The 12067-nt window shown below is 46.1% G+C and overlaps 1 protein-coding gene across 16 annotated transcripts in view; it reads right to left on the bottom strand.

Annotated features, from left to right (window-relative positions):
• ankrd44 (ankyrin repeat domain 44) overlaps nucleotides 1-12067 on the bottom strand; it is a 312538-nt gene that overhangs the window by 97545 nt on the left and 202926 nt on the right. For 11 of the 16 annotated variants that reach the window (XR_005459740.1, XM_038789102.1, XM_038789101.1 and 8 more), the window contains 2 exons: nucleotides 3045-3071; nucleotides 1536-1607 (listed from right to left, as the gene is read on the bottom strand). Coding sequence is in view for 15 of the 16 variants with exons in the window: in XM_038789102.1 (XP_038645030.1) it covers nucleotides 1536-1607; nucleotides 3045-3071 (99 nt within the window). In the remaining variant the exon portion in view is untranslated. The remainder of the gene's footprint in view (nucleotides 1-1535; nucleotides 1608-3044; nucleotides 3072-12067) is intronic. The other 5 variants (XM_038789095.1, XM_038789090.1, XM_038789100.1 and 2 more) reach the window with 1 other exon arrangement.

The raw sequence follows: 12067 nt of genomic DNA, 5'->3' as shown, positions 1-12067 counted from the left end.
TGCCTGTTCAACAGCTACCCTATCCTCTGATCCATAGCTCTGGTCCCAACTCCCCTGCCAAGCTAGTTTAAACCCTCCCGAAGAGCTCTTGCAAACGTCCCATCCAGGATATCGGTGCCCCTCCAGTTTAGGTGCAATCCGCCCTTCATGTACAAGTCCCACCTTCCCCAGAAGATATCCCAATGATCCACATATCTGAAGCCTTCCGTCCTGCACCAGCCCTGTAGCCACGTGTTCAGCTGCACTCGCTCTCTGTTCCTTGCCTCACTTGCACGTGGCACTGGTAGCAATCCTGAGATCATTTCTCTGCTTGTCCTTTAGCTTCCAACCGAACTCCCTAAAATCACTTTGTCGATCCTCATTACTTTTCTTAGCTATGTTGTTGGTGCCTATGTATACCACAACTTCTGGTTGCTCCCCTTCCCCCTTAAGAGTCCTGTAGACTCGATCCAAGACATCCCTGGCACCCGGGAGGCAACATACCTTCTGGTAGTCTCACTCGCGACCACAGAATCTCCTATCTATTTCCCCTAACCATTGAGCCTCCTATCACTATTGCTTTTCTATTCTCCTCCCTTCCCTTCTGAGCCACAGAGCCAGACTCAGTGGCAGAGACCTGGCCGCTAAGGCCTTTCCCCAGTTGGTCATGCCCCCAACAGCATCCAAAACTATATACTTGTTATGAACGGGAACGGCCACGAGGGATCCCTGCACTGTCTTCCCGTTGGTTTTCTTTCCTGAACTGTAACCCAGCTACTCTTGTCCTGTACCTTGGGTGTGGCTACCTCTCTGTAACTCTTCTCTATTAACCTCTCTGCCTCCCGGATGATCTGAAGTTCATCCAGCTCCAGTTCCCTAACAGTCACTGAGGAGCTGGAGTTGGGTGCACTTCCCGCAGGTATAGTCAGCGGGGACATGGGTGGTATCCCTCACCACCCACATCCTACAAGAGGAGCATGCAACTGCCTTAGCCTCCATCCCCTCTAACTTTATAGAATATAGCTGCCCTGTGGACCAACTGGAACTCTGCCCTCCGACTCTGCTCCCAGTCAGCTGCACTCTCTGTAAACTCCCAGCTCCCTTCATGCTCTTTGAGGAAATGTAGGAATTGAAATGAACCTTACTCCCTCTTCACCTCACGCCCTCAGTCACCAAACTCTCACTATAGCACTCAAATGCACCCAAAGTCTGCACTGTAGCTGGCTCACCTTTATACTGTGACTCTAGCCTCTGAAAACTGGCTTAATCGAATTGACTAATTAACAAGCTCCAGCTGCAAGTAGCTACAAGTAGAACCTTTGTTTAAAGCGGATTGAAAATTCATCTTCTTCTAAACCAAACAGCAACTTTTAAGTTAATTAACTAAATAAAAGACTAGACTTTAGATAAAAATGAACCCTTAATATCCCTCAATCGCCAAACTCTCACGATAGCACTCAAATGCACCCAAATTCAGCACAGTGCAAAAAAAGGGGAGCAATTATACTGAATGGTCCTTTTTACAATGTTGAGCAGAAGCAAAATAATCAACTCACAGCCAAATGCAAAGGGCTCTTTGGAGCTGTTGAATCAGAGTCATGAAAACTGTGTCCAGTAGTCTCCATAAGCTATAAAATAAAAATTATGTTGTTTAAAAAACACCAGATACAACATCCAAATACTTCTGAATTTTTATAGACAGACACAATAAAAGCTGTTGCACAAAAACAGTTGACATTTCTGCAAAATAGTAACTTGCTGAACTGAACTCAACTAAAATTACTATTAAAAGTTACAGTTGTTCAAAAGCTTGTAAATAACCCATCCAAATGGTTTATTTCTTCGTGTTAATAATATTTGACAGTTACACCTAAAGAAAATGTATCAATATTAGTTTAAACCTATAAATGCATCTTCATGCAAAAGAATGGAAATCTGAAAGCTCAGTTTTAATTAGGCACCCCAAAATTAGCAGAAAGTTGTCAATGCAGACAAGTGAAAAATCTTGAAATGCTGAAACTGCAGGTTGGGCAAATTTAGATACATGTCCAAACCAAACACTGAAGGTGTTTCTACTGTTCAAACAGAAACTGGATCTTTGAATATGTTATGGAAACAAATGAGAATTAACTGCACTTCAGCAAAAAAAGAAATCTCAATGAAAGGGCATTAACTTTCTCAGACAAGAAAACAAAAATGCAACATTTAAAAGAAAAATAACCTGTGATAGCAACACCTATTCTGCATGCAAGGATGGAGAAAGTAAGAATACCAGGAATAGGGTAACTTATTTTCAGAAATAAACATTAAAACACAGCTGTACACTCAGGCTTAAGGAACTCGTGGCCAGAACATGAAAGCCATATCATTTTTAAAATGAGCTTTTAAAATTTTGAACATTTATTTATAACATCTGAATACCTAGGTGCATTTTTTAAATGTTAATTTTACCAAAGATAAATTGAACCAATATTTGTATAAAATATATTTAGCTTAATATGTACAAAAGCCCCAATCGCATGATTTAAAGAAGAACGTTAAAACTCTTCTGGAGCTATTTTGCTCATCTGGTCACAAAATAGTACAATCTCTCACATTGAGAGAGCCATACATAATATACGAGTTGCAGTTCCAGTGTTACAGCTCATCTCCAACTTGTGCTCTTTTTCATTGTGGCTCATTGCAGGAAGTGAAGCACTGTTGAATCTACCTTATAATATCTCATTTGTATTTAATTACAATAATTCTGTACACAATATTATTGCTTTGGTGTCAGAGTTATACACAACAGAAACTCTCAGGGAGGACTGAAATCCTATTAATTTTTGGCATTTTGAGATAAATATTGTATCTGCACCATTTTCCCAAAGAAAAACTAAACTTAAGGATTCAGATTTAGAAACTATTTGTGAAATTTGGAAGCCTTGTAGCTTAGTGCAGCAGAAAATTACAGCATGCATTGTGAACTGCATGAAAACTGCACAGAAAGATGTTCCATGAATGATCAAATTCATTCCAATAAATTCAGAGTAAAAGCATCATGCAGTCATTTTACAATTACTTACAAACTCCAAGGAGTTTTTGCTGGCAATCTAATTAAAAAAGTAGAAGTTAAAATAATAACATACATAAAAAAATTAAAATGACAATGCAATATGAAAATGAACTTCAGCTCGAAAAATAAAAAATATCCTCTGCTAGTTAGTGACTTTAATTAGCACAGTTAAGCAAGAAAATCTCCATTCAAATAGGCATTTTTATAGAAAAGAAAATTTCAGGGTGGTCCTATTTTTTAACATTAAAAGTAAATTATATTTACTTTGATGATTGCTCCTCCAGCACAATTATTAATACCAATTTCTGCTGGAAAAATATAACCAAGGCTGAACAATTACTTATATTAAGTGCAAATTATGTTCTTCAAAGATTGAGTGGTGACCTTGATACGACATTTACATCTTAATTTTCTCTAACACTGAACAATAAGAGCCTCCTGTGTAATTTATCCAACAAATCCACATAAACCATGCAAACATGATTTTTCTTAGTGGTGTGCTTTGTTGTCAATCTTAAAATTATTTTGCAATGTAATATTTAAATATAACAATTCTTTTTATTCAAGTGAATTAATGAAAGCTATGCGCACATAGCAACCACCATTAGGTTAGAACAGGACCCATTAGCAAGAATCATGATGGTTCATTTGACATTTTAAACATGTTCACAACTTATTTCTTAAAAATCAGTGCCAATTTTCAAATGTGACCAATAAAACAAACTTGAAAATTTATATATAGAATAATGAATTTCCATTTTCAGTTGAGATTTTCAAGATCAACCAGGCACCATAGGAACACAGGTCTATGTTGCCATTTAATTACATCATGGCTAATCTGCACCCCAACTTAATTTATGTACTACTGGGGGCTTCCAGTGACGGCCATGGAGTGAGTGGTCGCATATTTGGAAGCTCTCGCTCATGGTGGACCTTTTTCCCTGATTTACGGTGGATTTGATTGTCAAAACAGGAGACTGATGAAGTACAGGAGAAGGATTCCCCACCAGAGTATGGATTTGTGGACCAGAAGTGGTCTGAAAAGGAGAGAACGTTGGTCGAAGGAGTTGAGTCTGCAGCACAGGAGAATATGGCGGAGGGTCAGGGACCAAAACTGCCAGCCCAGTGGTCAATGGAGCAGCTGGTGGTCTTTCTTCAGGAGAAATTCGCTCAGCAAAGAATGGAATACCTGGATCCTATTAAGACGGGGATTGATCGTGTGGAGCGAGACTGGAAACCCAGGACCAGGCGATCCGGTAGGTGGAAGAGGCGGTGCCTGAGCACGAGGACCAGCTAGCCGTGATGGCGGTGGAGATGGAGCTGATGAAGGACCACCAGAAGAGGCTGCAAGAGAAAGTGGAGGACCTGGAGAACAGATCGCGCAGGCAAAACCAGAGGATTGTTGGCCTGCCAGGGGGCAGCGAGGTATCGGACGCAGGTGCATATGTGGCGCGTGTGTTCGAGAAGCTGCTGGGGGAAGGTGCATTTGCTCGGCCATTGGAGGTGGACAGGGCGCATAGGGCGCTTATGAAGAAGCCGCTGAGGGATGAGCCGCCGAAGGCGATGGCAGTACGAATGCACTGGTTCCTGGACAAGGAACGGATCTCGAGGTGGACCAGGCACGTGGGATGCCTCCCGACGGCGCTGATCACATGGAATGCAAGAGGGTTGAATGGGCCAGTCAAGAGGGCTTGCGTGTTTGCGCATTTGGAGAGCTTAAAGGCAGACGTGGCAATGCTACAGGAGACACACCCGAGGGTTGTGGATCAGATTAGGCTGAGGAAGGGGTGAGTTGGGCAGGTATTTCATTCGGGGCTAGACTCTGAAACTAGGGGGGGGGTAGCGATTTTGATCAATAAGCGGGTGTCATTCGAGGTGGTGAGCATAGTGGCGGAATCGGGGGGGGGGGGGGGGGGGGGTGGGGCGGGGGGTTGGTATGTTATGGTGAGCGTGACGTTGGAGGGGATGTCAGTGGTATTAGTGTATTAGTGAATATCTATGCACTAAACTGGGACAACAAGGAGTTTCTGAGGCGGGTGTTGGGGAAGATCCCGGACCTGGACTCGCATAGGCTGATCATGGGTTTGGGGGGGGGGGGGGGGAGACTTTAATATGGTTGTAGATCCGAGATTGGATCGGTCGAGTTAGAGGACAGGGAGGGTGGCAGCTGCGGCGAATAAACTAAATGGTAGCACAGTGGTTAGCACAATTGCTTCACCGCTCCAGGGTCTCAGGTGGGCAGAAATGGATAGGCTGGTTAGGGTGATTCTCCAGGAAGAGTGAAGGAATGAGGGGGGAACACGGTCTTGGACCCAGCGGGGGTGAACGGGATTTTCAAGGAATTTTACAGTCGGCTGTATGAGTCAGAGCTCCCAGCTGGGTGGAGAGAACGGGCAGGTTTTGGAGGGCTTGGAGTTTCCAAAGGTGGACGAAGGGTTGGTGGAGGGGCTGGGAGCCCAGAACGGGATTGCAGAAGTAGTAGAGGGGTTGGAGGCCATGCAGTCGGGCAAGGCCCCGTGACCGGACAGATAACCAGTGGAATTTTATAAGATGTTTTCTGGGGTGCTGGGTCTGCTGCTGGTGAGGTAATTTAATGAGGCTAGGGAGCAGGGTGTCCTTCACCCAACGATGTTGCAGGCTTCGATCTCATTGATCCTGAAGCAAGAGAAGGACTAGGGTGATCATTGCTCGGCACAACATCGAGGGCCGAAGGGCCTGTTCTGTGCTGTACTGTTCTATGTTCTATAATAGAAGAGTGTGTTCCGGGAGTGATAGGGGAGGATCAGACGGGATTTGTCAAAGGAAGGGAGCTAACGACCAATGTTCAAAGGTTCTTGAATGTCATCATGATGCCCTCCGAATGGGAGGGAGGTGGAGATGGTGGTCGCTATGGACGCGGAGGTCTTCGACTGGGTGGAGTGGAAGTAGTTATCGGGCGTCCTGGGGCAGTTTAGGTTTGGGCAGGGTTTTGTAGACTGGGTCCGGTTGCTGCACAAGGCACCAGTGACGAGTGTGTGAACGAACCGAGTGAGTCCGGAGTATTTCAGACTGAGCCGGGGACGAGGCAGGGATGTCCTCTCTCCCCACTGTTGTTTACCTTGGCTATAGAGCCATTGGCAACGGCGCTGAGAGCATCAAAGGACTGGAAGGGGCGGGGGAAAACACAGAGTCTCGTCGCCTGCGCACGACCTACTCCTGTATATTTCTGATCCGTTAGGGAGGATGGGAGAGGTTATGCAGATTTTAGGGGAATTTGGCTGGTTCTCGGGGTATAAATTGAATGGGTAAGAGTGAGGTTTCTGTGATCCAGGCGAGGGGGTGGGAGAGGAGTCTGGGGGAGTTGCCGTTTAAAGTGGTGGGAGGGAGTTTTCGATACTTGGGGATTCAGGTGGCACGGGGGTGGGAGCGGCCCGGTTAGTTGAGCAAATGAAGGGGGACTTTCGGAGGCGAGACAAGCTCTGCTGTCACTGGTGGGGAGGGTGCAGACCATAAAAGATGACGGTTCTCCCGAGATTTTTGTTTACTGGAACAGGAAAGAAATACATAATTGGGACTGGTTCCAATTTCGGAAATTTGGAGGAGAGTTTGTGCAGGGGGTCGGGATTGTAAGCACCAGCAACAGCGCCGCTCCAGATAGCCCCGGGGTAGTACTCAGGGAGTACGGTAATAATAGCTTCATTGAGAATTTGGAGGCAGTTTTGCCAACACTTCGGGTTGGGGGCAGGGTCAAGGGAAGTGCCGATTCGGGGGAACCACAGATTTGAGCCAGGGAGGTGGGATGGAAATTTTCGGAAATGGGAGGAGAAGGGGATTAAGACACTAAAAGATTTGTTTCTTTGGGGTCAGTTTGCAGGACTGAAGCTGGAAGCGATGTATGGGCTGGAGCAGGGGGAAATGTTTAGACACATGCATGCTCGGGATTTTGCCAGAAAGGAGATACAGGGTTCCCGGTGGAGCCGGCCTCCACATTGCTGGATGAGGTGCTGACGACAGGGGGACTGGAGAAGGGGGTAGCGTCAGCGGTTTATGGGGCTATTTTGGAAGAGGAGAAGGCACCACTGGAAGGGATCAAAGCAAAGTGGGAGGAAGAGTTGGGAGAGGATATGGAGGGGGGGTTCTGGTGAGGTGCTCTGGAGAGTGAATGCTCTGGGGGGGGGGGGGGGGGGGGCTAATCACGTTCATATGTTTTGGTCCTGTCCAAAGCCGGAAGATTACTGGAAGGAGGTTTTTTGGGTAATTTCTAAAGTGGTGCACATGAAACTGGACCCGGGCCTCCGGGAGGCCATATTCAGGGTGTCGGACCAGCCAGGGTTGGCAAACGGGTGCGAAGGCAGATGTTGTAGCCTTCGCCTCGTTGATCGCCCGAAGGCGGATCCTGATGAATTGGAGAGCAACCTCTCCACCCTGTGCCCTGGCGTGGCGGGGGAACCTGTTGGAATTCTTGACTCTTGAGAAGGTTACGTTTGAACTGAGGGAAAGGATGGAGGGGTTCTACAATTCATGGGCATTATTCATCATGCACTTTCAAGAACTGGATAACATCGAACATTAGTTGGGGGGTGGGGGTGGGTGGCGGTGTGTGTGAATGGTGGCTATGGGTGATTCCCGATTCCTTTTGTCATTTGTTTATGTGAACATGCGGGCTGATGTTTGGGGTTTGGTGGGAGGATGGGATCGTTGCTATTAATATGGGGATTGACATATTTGGTACTGTTTATTGTTGGTGGGTGTAAATTTGGGAGAAAATGTGAAAAAGGAGAATAAAGAAATATTTAAATATATATATTTCTTCTATTTCAAGAGTTGAGGACTAGGAGGCATAGACTAAAAATTAAAGCCGAATCTTTCAGAAGTGAAATTAGGAAACATTTCATCATCCAAAGGGTGATAGAAGTTTGGAATTCTCTTTTGAAAAATATTTCATTGGAGGTATTATCAAATATACACAGAACAGAAATGGACAAACAGCAACGGTCATGTCCAATAAACAGAATCTCTCCTGTGTCTCTCTGGTGAACCTGGTTTTTTTTTAAGAAAATCTTTTTATTGGCTTTTCTCTTATTTATAAACAGTTGTGTGTATATACACATTACATTTTTCTTGCCTAATTTACTTTATTGTACAGAGAGGTTTATTTTGTCCTTCATTTAACCAACTCTATGTACATTTCGTTACTCTCTAGATTAATCTATAATTCCCCCCCTTTGGCTTCAGCACCCTTCCTCTTCTCTTGTGATTTCCCCACCTTCCTTCCGTCTCTTCCCCACCCCCATACCCCTCTTACCCCCCTCCCCATACCTTCCCTCCCCTTAACCCCATTACCCCCCTCCCCCCACAACCCCCTCCCTCCCCTTAGTCCCACCCCCCTCTTGCCCCCTCCCCATACCCCCTACCCACCAACCCCCAGGTTGCGCAGTCCTTTGGTTCCTCATCACCTTGTTTTTTTTTGTTCTTGGCTTACTCCTCATTGCTGGCCTCGAACAGGTTTTGGAACAGGCTGACAAACTGCCCCCCAAGTATCCAGGAACATAGAACATAGAACGATACAGCGCAGTACAGGTCCTTCGGCCCACAATGTTGCACCGACATGGGAAGTCAAAAATTAAAGGCCATCTAACCTACACTATGCCATTATCATCCATATGCTTATCCAATAAACTTTTAAATGCCCTCAATGTTGGCGAGGTCACTACTGTTGCAGGTAGGGCATTCCACGGCCTCACCACTCTTTGCGTAAAAAACCTACCTCTGACGTCTGTCCTATATCTATTACCCCTCAATTTAAGGCTATGTCCCCTCGTGCTAGCCACCTCCATCCGCGGGAGAAGGCTCTCACTGTCCACCCTATCTAACCCTCTGATCATTTTGTATGCCTCTATTAAGTCACCTCTTAACCTTCTTCTCTCCAACGAGAACAACCTCAAGTCCATCAGCCTTTCCTCATAAGACTTTCCCTCCATACCAGGCAACATCCTGGTAAATCTCCTCTGCACCCGTTCCAAAGCTTCCACGTCCTTCCTATAATGAGGTGACCAGAACTGTACGCAATACTCCAAATGCGGCCGTACCAGAGTTTTGTACAGCTGCAACATGACCTCATGGCTCCGGAACTCAATCCCTCTACCAATAAAGGCCAACACACCATAGGCCTTCTTCACAACCTTATCAACCTGGGTGGCAACTTTCAGGGATCTATGTACATGGACACCGAGATCCCTCTGCTCATCCACACTGCCAAGAATTTTACCATTAGCCAAATATTCCGCATTCCTGCTTTTCTTTCCAAAGTGAATCACCTCACACTTTTCTACATTAAACTCCATTTGCCACCTCTCAGCCCAGCTCTGCAGCTTATCTATGTCCCTCTGTAACCTGCAACATCCTTCCACACTGTCTACAACTCCACCGACTTTAGTGTCGTCTGCACATTTACTCACCCAACCTTCTGTGCACTCCTCTAGGTCATTTATAAAAATGACAAACAGCAACGGCCCCAGAACAGATCCTTGTGGTACGCCACTCGTAACTGAACTCCATTCTGAACATTTGCCATCAACCACCACCCTCTGTCTTCTTTCAACTAGCCAATTTCTGATCCACATCTCTAAATCACCCTCAATCCCCAGCCTCCGTATTTTCTGCAATAGCCGACCGTGGGGAACCTTATCAAACGCTTTACTGAAATCCATATACACCACATCAACTGCTCTACCCTCGTCTACCCGTTCAGTCACCTTCTCAAAGAACTCGATAAGGTTTGTGAGGCATTTACAAAACCATGCTGACTATCCCTAATCATATTATTCCTATCTAGATGATTATAAATCGTATCTTTTATAATCCTCTCCAAGACTTTACCCACAACAGACGTGAGGCTCACCGGCCTATAGTTACCGGGGTTATCTCTACTCCCCTTCTTGAACAAAGGGACCACATTTGCTACCCTCCAATCCTCTGGCACTATTCCTGTAGCCAATGATGACATAAAAATCAAAGCCAAAGGCTCAGCAATCTCTTCCCTGGCTTCCCAGATAATCCTAGGATAAATCCCATCAGGCCCCGGGGACTTATCTATTTTCACCTTGTCCAGAATTGCCAACACTTCTTCCCTACGCACCTCAATGCCATCTATTCTAATAGCCTGGGTCTCAGCATTCTCCTCCACAACATTATCTTTTTCCTGAGTGAATACTGACGAAAAGTATTCATTTAGTATCTCGCTTATCTCCTCAGCCTCCACACACAACTTCCCACCACTGTCCTTGACTGGCCCTACTCTTACCCTAGTCATTCTTTTATTCCTGACATACCTATAGAAAGCTTTTGGGTTTTCCTTGATCCTACCTGCCAAAGACTTCTCATGTCCCCTCCTTGCTCGTCTTAGCTCTCTCTTTAGATCCTTTCTCGCTTCCTTGTAACTATCAAGCGCCCCAACTGAAACTTCACGCCTCATCTTCACATAGGCCTCCTTCTTCCTCTTAACAAGAGCTTCCACTTCTTTGGTAAACCACGGTTCCCTCGCTCTACCCCTTCCTCCCTGCCTGACTGGTACGTACTTATCAAGAACACGCAATAGCTGTTCCTTGAACAAGCTCCACATATCCAGTGTGCCCAACCCTTGCAGCCTACTTCTCCAACCTACACATCCTAAGTCATGTCTAATGGCATCATAATTGCCCTTCCCCCAGCTATAACTCTTGCCCTGCAGGGTATACTTATCCCTTTCCATCACTAATGTAAAGGTCACCAAATTATGGTCACTGTTTCCAAAGTGCTCACCTACCTCCAGATCTAACACATGGCCTGGTTCATTACCCAAAACCAAATCCAATGTGGCCTCGCCCCTTGTTGGCCTGTCAACATATTGTGTCAGGAAACCCTCCTGCACACATTGTACAAAGAACGACCCATCTAATGTACTCGAACTATATCTTTTCCAGTCAATATTTGGAAAGTTAAAGTCTCCCATAACAACTACCCTGTTACTTTCGCTCTTTTCCAGAATCATCTTCGCCATCCTTTCCTCTACATCCCTAGAACTATTAGGTGGCCTATAGAAAACTCCCAACAGGGTGACCTCTCCTTTCCTGTTTCTAACCTCAGCCCATACTACCTCGGAAGAAGAGTCTCCATCTAGCATCCTTTCCGCCACTGTAATACTGTCCTTGACTAGCAGCGCCACACCTCCCCCTCTTTTGCCCCCTTCTCTGAGCTTACTAAAACACCTAAACCCCGGAACCTGCAACAACCATTCCTGTCCCTGCTCTATCCATGTCTCTGAAATGGCCACAACATCGAAGTCCCAGGTACCAACCAATCCTGCCAGTTCCCCTACCTTATTTCGTATACTCCTGGCATTGAAGTAGACACACTTCAAACCACCTACCTGAACTCTGGCACCCTCCTGCGAAGTCAAATCTGTGCTCCTGACCTCTATACTCTCAATCTCCCGTACCCCAAAACTACAATCCAGGTTCCCATGCCCCTGCTGAATTAGTTTAAACCCCCCCAAAGAGCACTAACAAATCTCCCCCCCAGGATATTGGTGCCCCTCAGGTTCAGATGTAGAGAAAGGCTTCAGAGGAAGCCTTCCTCTGACCCTCGGATGGCCTACTTAATCTTCTCCAGGTGGAGAAATTCCGAGATGTCAGCGAGCCAGTCTGCAGCTTTGGGTGGTGCTGCCGCTCGCCAGCCGAGCTGGATTCTCCGGCGTGCGATTAGGGAAGCGAAAGTTGGCTCCCTTCCCCATGTGCAACTCTAGCTGCTCCTATACCCAGAAGATTGTCATTATTGGGCATGGCTTCACCCTCACCCCAAAACCTTGGACATTGCCTCAGAGAAGGATGTCCAGAACCCAGCAAGTTTGGGGCAAGCCCAAAACATAAGGGTGTGGTTGGCAGGCCCCGTCTGGCACCATTCACATTTGTCCTCCACCTCCGGGAAGAACCTGCTCATTCGGGTTCTGGTCAGGTGCACTCTGTGCACCACTTTGAGCTGCATTAGGCTTAGCCTTGCCCAGGAGGAGGTGGAGTT

This window comes from Scyliorhinus canicula, chromosome 2 (genome assembly GCF_902713615.1).
Source record: "Scyliorhinus canicula chromosome 2, sScyCan1.1, whole genome shotgun sequence".
In the NCBI taxonomy this organism is placed as follows: Eukaryota; Metazoa; Chordata; class Chondrichthyes; order Carcharhiniformes; family Scyliorhinidae; genus Scyliorhinus; species Scyliorhinus canicula.
This window is presented reverse-complemented; position numbering and strand designations above follow the sequence as displayed.